We start from the raw sequence: 14,703 nt of genomic DNA on the forward strand, positions 1-14,703 counted from the left end.
CGATCCGGCGGCCCAGCGGCTGTGACCCGAGTGTTGGCGGGGGGGTGGCATCTGCAAGGGAGACAGGAGCTTGACCACTCCATTGCCTCCACTCTCTCCCTTGCTTGACCTCCCCATCCTTGACCCTGTCCTTCCCCAACCCTCCTTGCCCACTCTCTCCCAGCACAGCAGCACCTCTCTGCTCCTCTCCTGCCAGAGTCAGGGGACTGATACCCACAATCAGGGACACACAGGTCACCCCAGCACAGCCCTGCTGCTGCATGGCTCTCCCTGCCCCCCTCCAATGGCACCCACCTTGGTGCATCTCCATAGCCACACACACCAGCACAGGCTTAGCTTTAGGGAGGACGTCAGTGGGGAACCCCATGGTCCCCTTTAGGTCCACACAAGATCCCACCAGCCCAGCCACTAATCCAACCCCTCCGCCTGCAGCCATGCCCCTGGCCGGCCCTGGCACCTACCAGGCAGCGGGCTCTGGGCCACCACATAGCTGCGGAGGGTGATGTCAGCCGCGCCACCCGACTCGAGGGGGATGGGGTGCGTGTGGAAGTGGCGCAGCATGTCGAAGATGGTCTGGAACCAGAGGTGCTGCACGTGGCATTGCCCGCTCTCGTTCAGTGACAGGCGGAGGTGCTGCAAGTGCAGAGGGACAGCGGGTGAGCTGGGGATCGCAAGGGTGGGGTTCACCTGTGCAATCAGCAGGAGCCATCTCCATCACGCAAGGGAGGTTTGCTCGTAACATAGAGCTGTTATTTTCTTCCTCTGCCTGGCCAGGACAGTCTCCTGCTGCAAGGTGTTTCCTGCAAAACCCCACTCACTGCAGCCCCAGAAGTTTATCCCCTTCCAGTGATGACCACTACAGAAGCAGCCAGAAAAGAGTGGCAGGGTGCTGCCAGGGGGGACTACAGCTCCAACCCTGGTGACACAGCCAGCCTAGGGAAGCCCACAGCCCACCTGAACTACTTCTTGCAGGACAGGTGACAAGGCCAGGCAGTTTTATCTCCACCCCTCACAGCGTGTGTCCTCTGGTAGAAAAGGGACCCAACAGAAAACTACATGTGGGTTGCATCTGTGTACTTCAGGACAAGAAGAGGGCAGGAGTTAATGTGCCAGGCTATGCTCCCATGGGATATTTAACCTTACACCTGTATGGCAGGCATTGATCCAGCTGGGAAAGTGCTGGTGGGGCTGGGCAGGGTGCAGAGGGCTCTTGTGGGTCCCGAGGGATGCCCTGCCAGGTGGCAGCTGCCGTGTTTGGGGTCACCACATGGCACCCCTCACAGAGCCTCAGCAGGGCAGGAAGGAGCTTGGGGTGCTGGGCAGGGCTGGCTCTAATATCTGGGGGAGAAACAGAGGACACCCACCTTTGCTTTCCCCTGGAAGTTGAAGGTCAGCACGTACTCCCCTGGCCGTGTTTCGCTCTGCCGGATTACGAACAAGCCATGGCTGCGGGCACCCCCGAAGAGCACCAGCTGAGCCGCCTTGATCCGCGAGAGCGTCCCGTGGAACCAGGGGAAATCAGAGAGGTTGATCTCCGCCTCCACCTCACTGTCGTCCCCTGGCCACAGGGACAGCAGGATTTTAGTGAGTACCCACACATCACCCTCTCCCAACACTTCCTCCCCTCCTTTGCACCCCCAAGAGTGAGGTGCTGGGGCCGCATCCTGCACCCTGGTACCTGCAAGACGGCCGCTGGTGGTGGGGGAGGACTCCAGCGTCTGCAGGAAGCTCTCCAGTGGGACATGGGTGAGGAGCTCCCCCACGCAGTCCCTGCCCCGGCCATGGGGCGTGGGGACGGCGGTGGTGGTGTTGTGAGCGCCGGGCAGGGGACATCTGTCCAGTGGCCTGGGCACATCTGGAAGGGAATTTGCAGAGGGATGGGCTCATGGCTCAGCATTGCCCACTGTCACAGGACAAGGCTGGGGGCTGTCTTGCTCCCAAGGCCATTGTGCTGGAGCACCCTAGGCTCTTGGAGACATCTCAGGGCTAGGTGATGGCTCTGACTGTGGCTTGGGGGCTCCATTTCAACCCACACTGGGTTTCCTTCCCCTGATGCAACCAGGACAGGGGGCATGGATGCATTGGTCAGGCATGGAGACAAGATGGGGCTGTGCAGGGGGAAGTTGCTTGCTGGGACCTGAAGACCCCAGTGCCTGCAGACAGTGGCTTGATTTTCTGCATCCATCAGGATGCGTGGGAGCAGTGCTGACACCCTCATCAAGCAGGGGCTACACCCCTGGCGTGGGGGCAAGAACAAGGAAGAGGAAGGCAATGGACAGAGGATGACCCATCCCCACAGACACCTGCTTCAGGCTTCTTCACTTTATCACTGGCAAGATCTGCCCTTCCCCAAACCAGAGCTGGCACCCAGAGATGCCCACCCTCCCTGCAGGGAGTTTTTCCCAGATGTAGGTCCATACCATCAGCCAGGAACTCGCAGCTGCAGGACACCCTGCCCGGCAGACAGGCTCCCTGCATGCAGGACACCAGCTCAATGTCGTCCCCGCTGTCCCTGGGGGAGAGCACAGAGCAGACCGTCACAGGACACAGGGACACATGCATGGTGACGGGGACTCAACTAAACAAAATTCCAGCTGTGATCTGGGAGCACATCCCAATGCTTCTCACCTCCTCCTGGAGCGACAGAAGTCGAAGCATTGTGAGGCAGGGCAGCTGGCAAAACAACAAGGCTTTTTGGGGTGAGAAACCAGCATGGGGGGGGTTAAACCCTTTGAAGCCCTTACTACCTGGGTCATGCAGGCTGGGCCTAGCTGCAGCGTTTTTCTGCTACCTTGTTGGTTTGGGTGGAAATCTGTTACTTTGACTTTCATTGCCGCACTTTGCAAGACATACGTAGGCACACACATATACTCCCACCACCAACTTCCACCCAAGGGTGCTTTTGTTTTCACCCTCTGAAAGGGAACAGCCAACTCACAGGAATTATGTCCCCAGAAGACACCCAAAAAAAAGCAAGCCAGGAGGCCCAGAGCGAGACAGCAAATGGGAGCAGAGCAAGGGGAGAGGCACAAATTGCAGCCCCCATGGGGAGCATCCCTGCTGCCAGACCCCTGTGCATGCACTTCACCCTTCTTACACAAGCCCGCTTGCTCCACAGCCTATTTTTAGCCTATTACACAGACATTTTATTACACAGCCTATTTCACTGCCCATGGCACTCGCCTGCTCTTGCTTAACAGCAGCTGCATGGGTGCAGGCAGCAAGGAAGCAGCTTCGTTAGCAGTAACGGCTCATGAGGGAGCTGCTGAATTATTTAGTGGCCAGTAAGTGAATCAGCCACTGGGAGTCATTCAGCTGCAGCCGGTTAAAAACAAGAAGGGAGGAAGGAAACCAAAACCAACGGCGCTTTGCAGAAAAGCCGCCGACAGGCGCTCGTGCTGCGGCTCCAGCACGCAGCCCTTGGCAAAAGCATCAGGAGCCGATTGAAAATTCATTCTTGGCACCAAGTGTGCGTGTCAGTGTATTAAACAGCTCATTATTATTTGCTCTGGAGTTCATTATTATTTGCTTTACAGTCACGTCTGGAGGGCAGAGTGGGGCTGTGCTGGGTGCTAAGCAAACATAAAAGGCTGGGACACTGCTGGCGGCAGAGCGAGGGGCTGGCATGGGGCTGCCGGTGGTTTCTGCAGCAGCTTGAGGTGAGCACAGACCTGGCACCGGGTGGAAAACCAGCACCAAAACATGCAGAGGGAGAAAAAGGGCCACGCTCCATCAGCAGCCCAGCCTCAGCATGGCTTCTTGAATTACATATTTTAAAAAGGAGCTGCAGGAGCACAGAGCGCATTAGTGCATACTCCCTGTGAGATGCAGCCTCCGCAGTGATCAACCCTGTAGCACCTGAACCGCATCTCTCTGGTGGGAGATGGCAAAGGCTGCCCGAAGGCAGCTGGAGCCTCTTCAATCCCCTGTTCCAGGTTTGCTCAAGATTTTCACCTCTGCAAGCCTGGGTGTCTTGATTTTTCCAAAATTGTGCCAAGAAGGGCAGTGCCAGGGATTTAGCCAGGACTGTGGCTAAATCAATTTAGCCAGCAGAATCTTAAGTACACCATGGATGCTGGACTGAAAAAAGCATGGAAAACTGAACTAATACAGTAAAAAGGCTTCTGAAGACGGGTGTGAGGAGCTTCCTGCATTGAGGGCTGTGTTCCCAGGTCACCTGCCTCTGCCGAGCCAAGGTGATGCAGAACAGGAAAGCGTGAGCAAGCAAGCAGTGCTGTGCGAGGCTGCACCCCTGACACACAACTTTGCCTCCAGACTTCTGCTGATGCGAGTTGGGGACTTTCTGTAATAACCTCAGCAGCCAAAATTGCACTGGGGTAATGCCCTGTGGTCATTGGTGATGGCACCACGAAAGTGGGGAGCCCAGCCACCCCAGCACCCGTTAGTGAGCCTCACCCGGGGTCGATGCAGTCCTGGATGTCCGCCACCCAGGAGTGCTTCTGCAGGGAGTCGATGGTCTCCAGGATGTACTCGGCCCCGTTCTCCACCTGCAGGCAACGCGGGACAGCATCAGGCTGTGCTGGGGTCCCACCACACTCCCTGGACACCCTATAACATAGCCAGACCTCCCCCATTCACCTGCTGCTGTTAAATAGCATCTTGGTTGAATAGGGGGGAAATAAGTGCCCCCTCCCAGCAAAGGAATCCCAAGGGGCGACCCACAAGGATGCTTTGGTATGTCTGAGCGTGACCCCTGACCAAAGCTGGGGCTCGGAGGAAAACCCCTACCCAACTGTTACCAGTAAATGCATCACAAGGCTTTTTCCAGCATCTGTTGCAAAACCACACCTGACCGACAGCATTGGGGGTACATGGCACCATGCACTACCACAGACAGCATCCCACATCTCTGGTGTGCCTCAGTGTCCACCAAAAACCAGCTCTGCACAGGTAGGAGCCATGCTGCCCTTTCATTGTCCCAAAGTCCTACCAGACCCTCAAACCCGTGAGTTTAAAACCTCTCCTGTTATCTTTTCTGCCATGAGGCTTCTGATTTCTAATTGCAATGGGCTTGGAAAGAAACTGACTTTAACTGGACAAAAAAATAAAATCAGAATGCAAAAGAGCGTCCAAAAGGAGGACCCAGAAGCCCCACATCGGCACAGAGCAGCGGGGCTCAGAAGCCATGCGATGCTGTGTGCCTCCGGTAGTTTCCCTCCCTGACCCCTCACACATCGTCTTCCCGTGCTGGGGAAGCAGCCCTGACTCCGGGAGGGTATCGCATTGCCAGCTGAGACAACCTCCTAGCAAATTAAATTAATCACAAACAACTGATTTGCTATCCTGAAAATAAGCAGGGTGCACAAGGAACAGTGCCCAGTGCCTGGAGTGGGGCCAAGCAGCAACCGAGAAGCCCGGGGCCGTGCATAGGCGATACTGCCCTGAGCAGAGGAGGGTGGGGAAGCAGCAAAATTTGTCCACCCCTGTTTTGTTTAACCAGAGCAAAGGAGCCTCTCCGGCTTTCTGAGGGCAATGTATGAAGCCGGAGTGGGAAACAGGGCTGCTCTCTCATGTAGAGCATGACAGCAAGCAAAGCACGTGCAGGGCTTGGGTATTTTGCAAGCGCCTGCTTGTGCAATGGAAAAAAAATGCACGTGCTTGGTGTCTGACAGGCGGTGGGGACATGCTGTGGGCTCATTTTTAGGCAACGTAGGAGAAACGATTCCAGCATGACCTCCCCAGACAAGGCAGGGCTTTTCCACCCATCGCAGCCTGCCAGAGCGTGGCATGTTGTATGCAAAGGTTGAGATGGGGCTCGACATCAGCCCTGTACATGGGAAGGTAGCAGGGAAACCACAGCACCCAGCTCCATTTCTTACCCCTTTAATCCATATTTCTTACCCCCTATTTAATCCATTGAGGGGTGCTTCACCTACTCCGCAAGTCCAGCCAGCAAAGGGGGAACGCAAAAGAGCGGCAAATAATAAAGGATGTTGGGAATAGGGAAAAGCATCCTGTGTTGACAGCCATGAGGGGAGGGCAAAGGCCGGCAGGAGCGGCAGGAGAGGGGCAGCAGCTGATGAGCTCAATGCTGTTCACTGCCTTGGCTCACTCCAAGGATCAATGGCAATCAATGAACCTTGTGGCAGGGTAAGCGCCCGGCAGAACGGGGCAGAAGCAGGCTGCAGGGTACCGGTCAGTCATGCATTTTCAGACCAGTGGGGTTTGGAGCATTCCCTGGAGTAATTAAAGAAATGTCTGAAGCAGTCACAGAGTCTTTAGTGGTGCAAGTGGAGAGAGCATGTCTAGCTCCAGCAGATGGGAAGAGGGCAAGCCCAGAGCCTTCCTCCAGTAGCCAGAGAAAACCAATCCTCCACAGGCACTCAGGAGGCACCCGGACCTGAACCGCCCCCAAGTAGGGATCTGCCACGACCAAACTCTGGTCATGATCATGACAGCCTCAGGGACAGGGAGAAGCAGTGTCACATCCTTGGTGTTGGTCGTGCATTGGACATTGACGTGACACTCCAGCAAGGCGGGTGGCACGATACAGTTGAGATGAGACTTGTAAAGGGATCTAGGAAACACAATCACAAGTAGCTGAGCAGCCGTATTCCAAAAGCAGTTAATGGGTCACTGATGGCTAATGATCAAAGCTGAGGGATATGCTCAGAAGCTCCTTCGCAACAAGGACTCTCTCCGTTCATGCTGCTTGTCAGTAATGATTAGGACAAAAGCAAAGAGAAGATGCCTAATCAATTCACAGGTGACACCATGTTGCAAGTGTGCTAGAGGATGAGACAAGAATTCAAATGAACTTGTCAAAGCTGAGAAATGCTCTGTGGAAGAAGCAGCCCAAGCCAGCCCCCAGCTCAAGGACACGGTGAGCGCTGGGCTCACACTGATTGCTGTGGCTGTCTGGGCTGGGGAACCGCAACTTCGGAGCAGTTCTGCAAAAAGCACTGAGGGGTTATACCAGCCCACAAGCTGCACATGAGTCAACATCATCATTAGGGTACGAAGAAAGCAACTGGATCAATTTGGGCTGGATTAAGAGGAAGAGAAAAGGAGAAGCCATCAAAGGAAAAGCAATCCTTCCCATCTGCTCCTGGGCCATGGCACTGCATAAGCTTCAGGGCATTCTTGTTCCAGAGCCCTCAAGGGAAGTGGGGAGGACCTTGGACTGGTCAATCTGGAGAGAAGATGACACGAGGTTGGTCTTTGAGGCACAGAAGACAACAGCCAAATTAGCCTCCGTGTTCATGGTGCACAGCAACCACAGCAGAGGTTGAGGTTGAAGAGCAAGAAGCCCTTGGAGTATGGAGGATGCCCTGGAAGAGGCTGCCAGAAGAAGGTGTGGGACCTTTATAAGGAGACAAGTTTGGTGGAGAGCGATTTCCCACAGGAACGTGTGCCAGGGCCAGGTGAGCTCCCAGGCATAGGGGCTTTCATGAAGCCAGGCTCAATTTTTTGTCTCCTCCGCTTTCACAGTTCTCTAAGCTTTTAAGCAGGTTCATTCAGCTGGGAAGCATGGCCTCTCTGCTCTGCCTTTGCTACACACTTTTAGGGAGAAGCATCAGGGAGAGAGGAGGTTTTTTAGCAGAGGTAGGACACAGAAATCCTCAAAACGCTGCTCTTCCCCCATGTACATGTGCTAACTCCCCGCCAGGCACGTCCAATGGCTCTGATTGAGAGCACAAGTCTAGTAGCACAAGCAAGGAGGCACAACCTCATGACCTGGAGAGAAATGTCATCTCCAACAGCACATCCATCATCACAGTGGCACGGTGTACCTGAGCTAGGACCTGCAAAATTCAGCCTCACTCTGCTATGATAGGCCACTCTCCTTTCAGCAGAGCAGGAAGGAGCACTAAGGTTATTAATTGCATTACATGGAAAACACTTTCTGGAGAGAGAGAGACTTTCACTCTGCTCAAGCCCCTAGACCCACGTTGGGTGGTTGTTCCCCAGGGCCTCAATGGCCCTGCACAGCCATTCCCATCACCCTGTCAATGAAACGGCCACCATGTGCCACCGACCTGGGGCAGTGGCAGTCACAAAGCCACAGGCAGCTGCTCCCAAGAGCGTTTCCCCTGGGAGGTTGTCTCTGGACACTAATTTAACCTGTCTTCAGGTGACGTGGAGAAGCAAAACCCCATGGTGAATGCCAGGTAAACAGCTCGATCCCAAAATACCCAAGCATCAGGTGGAGGTTGTATCATCATGGGGGAGAGCACAACCTGTGGAGGGGAGGCAGAGATCCCACGTGGAGCATTAGCACTGTTGGTGTCTCATCTCCGAAAACCAAGGCAACAATCCTTTGAGGACTGAGCATCCCCATAGCAGGGGCTGGATGGGGGCTGGACTGGGTCCCCATCAGAATACACCCTGTTGCCACCCTCCCTCACCTTCAGAACAAAGGTGTTGTCTTTGTCGGGCATCTCCAAGGGCATGGTGGTGCGGACCTCGATGATGGCCGACAGTGGGATGCTCACCTTGGGCTTGGAAGCCTGGGAAAACAAAAGGGAAAAAAATTTAAATAAATCAATAAATTAAAAAAAAGTCGCTCAATTGAATCAAACTCTCCCAGGGGACGACGCAGCATTGCTCTCAGAGGCAAGATCGCAGCTCAGGCTGCATGGTTATTACCAGGCGGGGGGGGGAAGCATTGATTTCCCTCATGTGCCTGATAACTCCAAGCTCTTTTAATTAACCAAGAGAAGGCCCGGTGGAAGACAGGGAGGTTCGTGCATTTAACTGCCAACCCTCTCCCTCACTACAGCACAGGCTGATGTGCCAGCTCTGCCAAGGCTGTTTATTTCTCTCCTTTATAAACCCTCTCCTGATGGAGATATGCTGCGAGAGGACTGTAATGGGGGACAATTCCTATGCAGGAAGATGCCCCATTTATCCTGTGCAATAGCTGCATTTCAACTGAGAAGCTATGACACAGCAGCCTTAGCCATGCAGGGAATTTTAATTACATTAAAATAAAGAAAAATTTATTTCCCCCAGGGCTCCCAGCACCCGCCAGAGACTCAATGTGGGGGGGGCAGGACCCAGTGCCTCCCACTCGAAGTCTCTGCTGAGCAACAAATTCCCCAGATATTTGTTTTAATTATAACAAATCCCCTCAAATGAGCCTGCGGAGCTGCTTCCCAGATCCAGTTCCCTCCGGGAGGCCAGGATTTGGAGGATAGCGGCTGCAAGAAGCAGAGATGAGATTTAGTCACCAAAACCTGTGCCTGGTGTCTTGGGTGCACAGGGTGGGATGAGGCCAGTGATGATGGGCTGCAGGTTACCAACAATGGGTTCAGTTCCCTTTTTTGGGGGGGGAGGGCGGCAAGTGGGGAAAGAAAAAAAAAAATCAAGACAGAACAGGAACTGCTTTTTCTTCTCCAGGACATTTCGTTTCCACCAGCCCCTACAGTTGTGCAGGGCTCAGTCCTGCCCTGGGGAATTTTTCCCTCTTGGTATTTGCATGGGAGAAGGTCAGGAAGGAGGAGGCAGCTGCTTCAAAAGGAAAGAAAATAGGTGTTAATTCACCAGTGAGCCAGAGAAGAGTCTTCTCTGGGAGGGCTCTACCCTTTCAAGATTTAAATACATGACCATAGTTTTTGTAGGGCCCCCAAACCTGTGGGCTGCCGAAGCAAAAAACCATTTTCCTCCAGCTGTGCCAGGCTGGTGCCCTTTTACAGCTGAATCATTTGCCAGATGGAAAGAAAGATGGGATGAGGGGAGAAAGATATAATCACACCTGTCTTCGGTTTACAACAGTAGAACAGACAATATTCATAAAAGCTGCCATAAAATAATTTCAAAATTGATTTTTAGAGGCAAATCAAGATACACTAAAAAAAAAAAACCCCTTCTATGAGCACTCTCAAGTGGAGCAGCTGCTCCATTTTAACCTGAGTTTATTGCCCCTTTGGTGCAGCTGACTCGTCAGTGCTGCTCCATGCATCCCACACCCCCTGGGTTCACTGGACCCCAGCTTCGCTACCAGGGCTGAAACTCAAGCAGGAAAATCCTGGAGAAGATGAAGTAAATTAGACTTTTCTTCCCTAGGTATTTAAATAACCTGAGATTTCATTACCAGCACATACAGCTAGTCAAGCCCTAGGGAACAGCTTATTATTTGTCCTGTGCCCTTCAGAGAGGGGAAGGCACAGCACACAGGAGGCACAGTAACAGCATCAGCACAGGTGAGGGTTTGGCAGCACAGAGCATCCCTTTGCTCAGCTCAGGAGCAAAGGTGGTCCTGTTGTGAGGAGGAGACCAAAGGCCTCACAATCCACATTTCTTGAGCAAACAGCTTCACGGCTCAGCCTTTTCCCCAGGAAAAGAGGAACGTTTCCCCTGCATCATGTGCAGGGGGGATGCATGTGAGAAGGGGAGGGAGGACATGCTGCAGTGAAAACCAGCTCCTGCTTTTGAAGCTTTCATTGAAATTACCGAAGAAGAAAAGATACAGGCGAGGAAAAGTGATATTGTTGGCAATAATAATAATAAGTAGTGCTCTTCTGCCCAAAAGGGTACATAGCTGGGGCTGTCTGGGAAGACAGCTGCTAAACCCACCCATGGTAGTGATGCTCTAGCCCCAGAGAGCATCGCTGGTGTCTCCTTTCCCCAGCATCAAAAGCTGCATGGGCGGGAGGGGCCTTGCAGATACAAAGTTATTCCAAGTGAATTATTATTTTTAGAAGAAAAAAACCCCAAACCTGCTTTCAGAAAAAGGACAAGTGATGCTCTGAGACCTAAAGCACAAAGCTCAGGCAGTGATCCCAGCCACACTGCTGCTGCACAAGCCACCCATCAACCAAATGTCTCTGCAACATGACAGGAAGAGACAAAACCCTCGAAATAGCCTGGACACCCCATGTCTTGATGGGGGAATGAGCTTTTCCACCAAGACTGCTGATATTTGGCCAAAGGATGAGGCAAAGCTTCAGCATCTCTCTCAGGGGTGGTGGGGAAGGAGGAGGCTGTGCCCTGCTGAAGGGCAGCAATCGGGGCTTGAAAGTTGGATGGGTTTCAGCCACATCCTCCTGTCCATTCGCATTTCATCCTCCCAGCACCAAACACCACTACCAGACCAGAGCTGGATTTCATCCCAGCTCAGCAGTGGAAATAAGAAAAACCTCAAGCAAAGCCCAATTGCTTGAATTGCTCGGAAAAACAACTGTGGAAAAAAGCCAGGACTTACCTTTGGAGGGACATAAAACTCGAGGAGGAACCTCTCTCCTTCTACCTTCACCGCTTTCCGGAGCAGGAGGCGGCACTTCTGCCACTGCGAGCTCCCCACACAGTTCGTGTCGTCGGCCACCATGTAGCGCAGCGTCCCCTCCCTCTGGATGTCCACCAGCTCCACCTTGGAGGAGGGCACCTTGGACAGGCGCAGCTTGTGGGTCCATTTCTCCCGTGGGTCGCCGGGCTCCTTGCCCCCAGCCGGCCACGGCTCCCTCTCGGCTCTCCGGCCACCCGGGGCAGCCTCGGCACCTGGCTCCGGAGAGGACTTGCGATGCCACATCTCCTTCATGCCGTCCACCACGCACAAGCTCATGTTCCTCAAGGAGAAGCCTTTCTTGAACTTGGGCTTGGTGGTGGCATGGATGGAGACGTCCTCTGAGCTGCGGGACTGGCCGTAGGAGGACACCTTGCGTGCCTGCGCCTGCTGCGCTGGGCTCAGATACCGTCCAGCACCCAACGGGGCATCCATGCTGTCCAGAGATTCGGTGGACGTCTCCTCCTTCCTTGGGGTGACTTCACGGCCGTAGGGGACGTGGCAGTTCTGCAGCCCCACGAAGGGCACGATATTGTACTTGGTGGGTGAGTCAGACACGAAGACCCGGCTGACCTCCAGGCTGAAGATGTCCAAGAAGTTGGCAGCGAAATGGTGGGAGAAGGAGGTCTCTGCCCCAGGGGTGTCGTAGTGGGGGTTCTCCTTCAGAAACTGGCAGAACTTCTGGGCGAAGTCGACAGCGGCCGCCTGGGCGTGCAGCTCGCAGAACTCCCTCCAGTCGGGGAGCGGGGAGGAGGGCTCCTGGCACAGGGCATCGCCGTTCATGGCTGCTCCATTCCACCTGCCGGCGGGCTGTGGGGAATGGGGACAGGGTGAGCATGGGCACAGGCAAGGACATGGGCAACGCACCCTGTGCGGCCATGCCCCCTCAAACGGTGGTCTTCCTCCACCCTGCCCTCACGATGCAGGAGCAGGTTTGCAGCCCTGGTGCAAAGAGAAATGCCGTGGGAAAGTGTTTGTGCTCCATTCCCCCTCTACCTTGTACACAGGAAAAAATCTTGGCCTCGGCAGCTGCCATAAATTGTACTTATTTTATGATTACAGCCATGCAAAAGCGTTATTGATTTCTCATAAAACCGCTAAGGAGTCCCCGACTGGAAGAGCCCAGGGGGATTCGCCTTCAGGATCTGCCTTGCCTGTGTGTGCTGCCCAGCCATGACCGCAGCTCTCCCTCCGCTCCGCACCCAGCAGCTGGGCCTTCTCCTTCTCCATCTGTATTTCTGCCCTGATCCTTTGCCACTGCAATTCTGTTATTTTTTTAAGAGACTCATTAGATGAGACACATCTTGTTGCTTTGGTTGACTCTGCCACAGACGCCCATTCCCAGGCTTTATAGCCCAGATCCTTCTCAGCCAGGTGACATCTCAGCTAGGACAGGCACTGCTCTCGAGTACATAGGGTACAGGGCCAAAATTAAAAGAAGCCGGACCCAGGAGCCCACCAGAAGTTGAAGAGAGCTGAAGACCAGACCCACACACCAACAGGAGAAGCACCACTTTGCCTGACCTCCACGCTGGTCCCTCTCTCAGCGACCACGGAACTCACAGGGAAACACGTGCATCTCTGGCTTTGTGCTTACGCTGCCCTTCCCAAATCTCTACCTAGCTTTGGGAGGCTTGAACCCCCTCCTTGGGGAGACCTCAGCACTCAACAGCTGGGCACCATGCTTGGGGACCCAGATTTCTGGAAGGATGGGACGGCTCCCATGGATTTTGCTGTTCTCCATTCAGAGAGCAGCTCTTTTGCTGGCAAGGGATTACTCCTGCTAATAAATCACGTGCAGTAACCCGCCAGCAGCTTACATGGCCAATAATTAAATACCGCTTGGATGAACTGCACAAGCCACAGGATTGGGGCGGGCAGCAGGGACCACACTAACCCGCCCCTTGTCCTCCAGACCCCAACCATATTGGTGACCAGACCCTAGGTGGGACTGAGCCTCAAAGACTGTGACCCAGAGCAGCAGCAGCAGCCAGGAGCTGGCTGCCATTTGCCCAGCACATCCCTATGGAGATGAGACACAGTATGACCCACCAGCATGAAACATTGGAGCTCTCCAGAACACCTCCATCCCTGGAAGCTGCTCTCAAACCCCCTCAAACAGGGAACAACCTCACACAGGCAACAAAAGTGCTTGATGGAAAGAGAAGCCCAGAGTTGCTCGAGAGCCAGAACCCAAGGAGCTTGGCTTCTCCACTGTCTCACAAGGACCAGCCAACTTTTCCCCTCACGTGGCATCTTCCCACCTTGGAGACAGGGATGCTGCTTGCACCTCAGCTGTGCCGGGAAGGCCATGAAGACAGGCACACATGCGGCCATCAGGGACCTGAGCTGGCCTCTCACATCTGGCAGTGCCATTACTGGTCCCCTGCAGAGCTCCAGCCCCTGCAGAAATCCCCAGTGAGGATCTCCCTGGCATCGCAGGGCTTTCCCCAAGAGCTGAGCAGTCCTCGCAGGGATCTGTGCCAGCTGGGAAAAAAACCTCATCCCTGCAGTTTAGGAGTGGTGTCTGAATTTCCCCAAGAGACAACAGAAAATGCAAAGCTGTTTGTTACCCGCCCAGCAAATGCAATTCCTACTTATCCATCCATCAACGAGCGGAGGATTTAAAGGCTCGGCTCACAGTGGCAGCTACCGCCCATTGGCTTTAAGATTCACAGCCCCAGCTCTTCATCATCCCCCTGGGAGCTGCCCTCGCATCAAGCCAGGAGTGCTTGGGCTTCAGGAGAAAAGGGAGATGATTCCCTTCTGATCCAAGGGGGAATGATGAGCACAAGGGAGGGGGGAAAGGGTACAAAGGGAAAAGAGTAGAAAGGGGCTTGGAGGGGGAAGAGAAAGCCCCACGGCAATGGGCTTAATTGCACCTGCCAGAAGGGAGCAGCTCAGCTCCACCCTGGGCATTAAACCCCAGGGTTTTGCCAGTGTGTCCCCCCCTACATGGGAGGTAATGCTTCTCCCCATTCATCTCTCCAGGAGGGAGTGGTGCTATAGAGCAGGGCCTGCCTGCCCAAAACCGAGAGATGGAAAGCCAAGATGCAACAGACTCAGAGATTAAGGAAAACAAAAACAAAGAAAACAAACAAAAAGAGGAACTTCAAAAAAGATAAAACCCCAAACAAAAAGCCCCACCACCCAGGCATGGCAGCCAGGCTCAGGCTCGGCGACACGCATGCAGAGGCATCACAGCATCTTCCTTTCATCTGCACAGGGATGACAGACTTTAAAAGGCCAATTTATAAAAATGAGGCCTTGAGGAGAGACATCTGGCAGGTCTGAGGAGGTGGGGGGGGGATTAATAACCCTGTGCTGCCTCTCCAGACCCCCCACCCAGAACAGGTCTGTGAGCCCCTGCCAGGACCCTGCAGCAGAGGCTGGGAGCAGGCGGGGTGGCTGGGGACAGCCCCCCAGCACCGCAGAGCCCCGGCACCCATCCCAGCATG

At 54.2% G+C, this 14,703-nt stretch overlaps 1 protein-coding gene across 1 annotated transcript; it reads right to left on the reverse strand.

Annotated features, from left to right (window-relative positions):
- Positions 1-461: 461 nt before the first annotated feature.
- Positions 462-12,028, reverse strand: LOC104536865 (SH2B adapter protein 2-like; the record flags this gene model as incomplete). Its single annotated transcript, XM_010179596.1, has 7 exons — positions 11,168-12,028; positions 8,370-8,471; positions 4,417-4,508; positions 2,421-2,512; positions 1,679-1,855; positions 1,365-1,558; positions 462-633 (listed from the first exon to the last, which is right to left on the reverse strand). Coding segments are annotated over exons 1-7 (1,690 nt in total), but the record flags the coding sequence as incomplete, so codon positions are not given.
- Between the last annotated feature and the right edge of the window lie 2,675 nt (positions 12,029-14,703).

The sequence above is a fragment of the Mesitornis unicolor genome, unplaced genomic scaffold, assembly GCF_000695765.1.
Source record: "Mesitornis unicolor isolate BGI_N332 unplaced genomic scaffold, ASM69576v1 scaffold22552, whole genome shotgun sequence".
Taxonomy (NCBI): Eukaryota; Metazoa; Chordata; class Aves; order Mesitornithiformes; family Mesitornithidae; genus Mesitornis; species Mesitornis unicolor.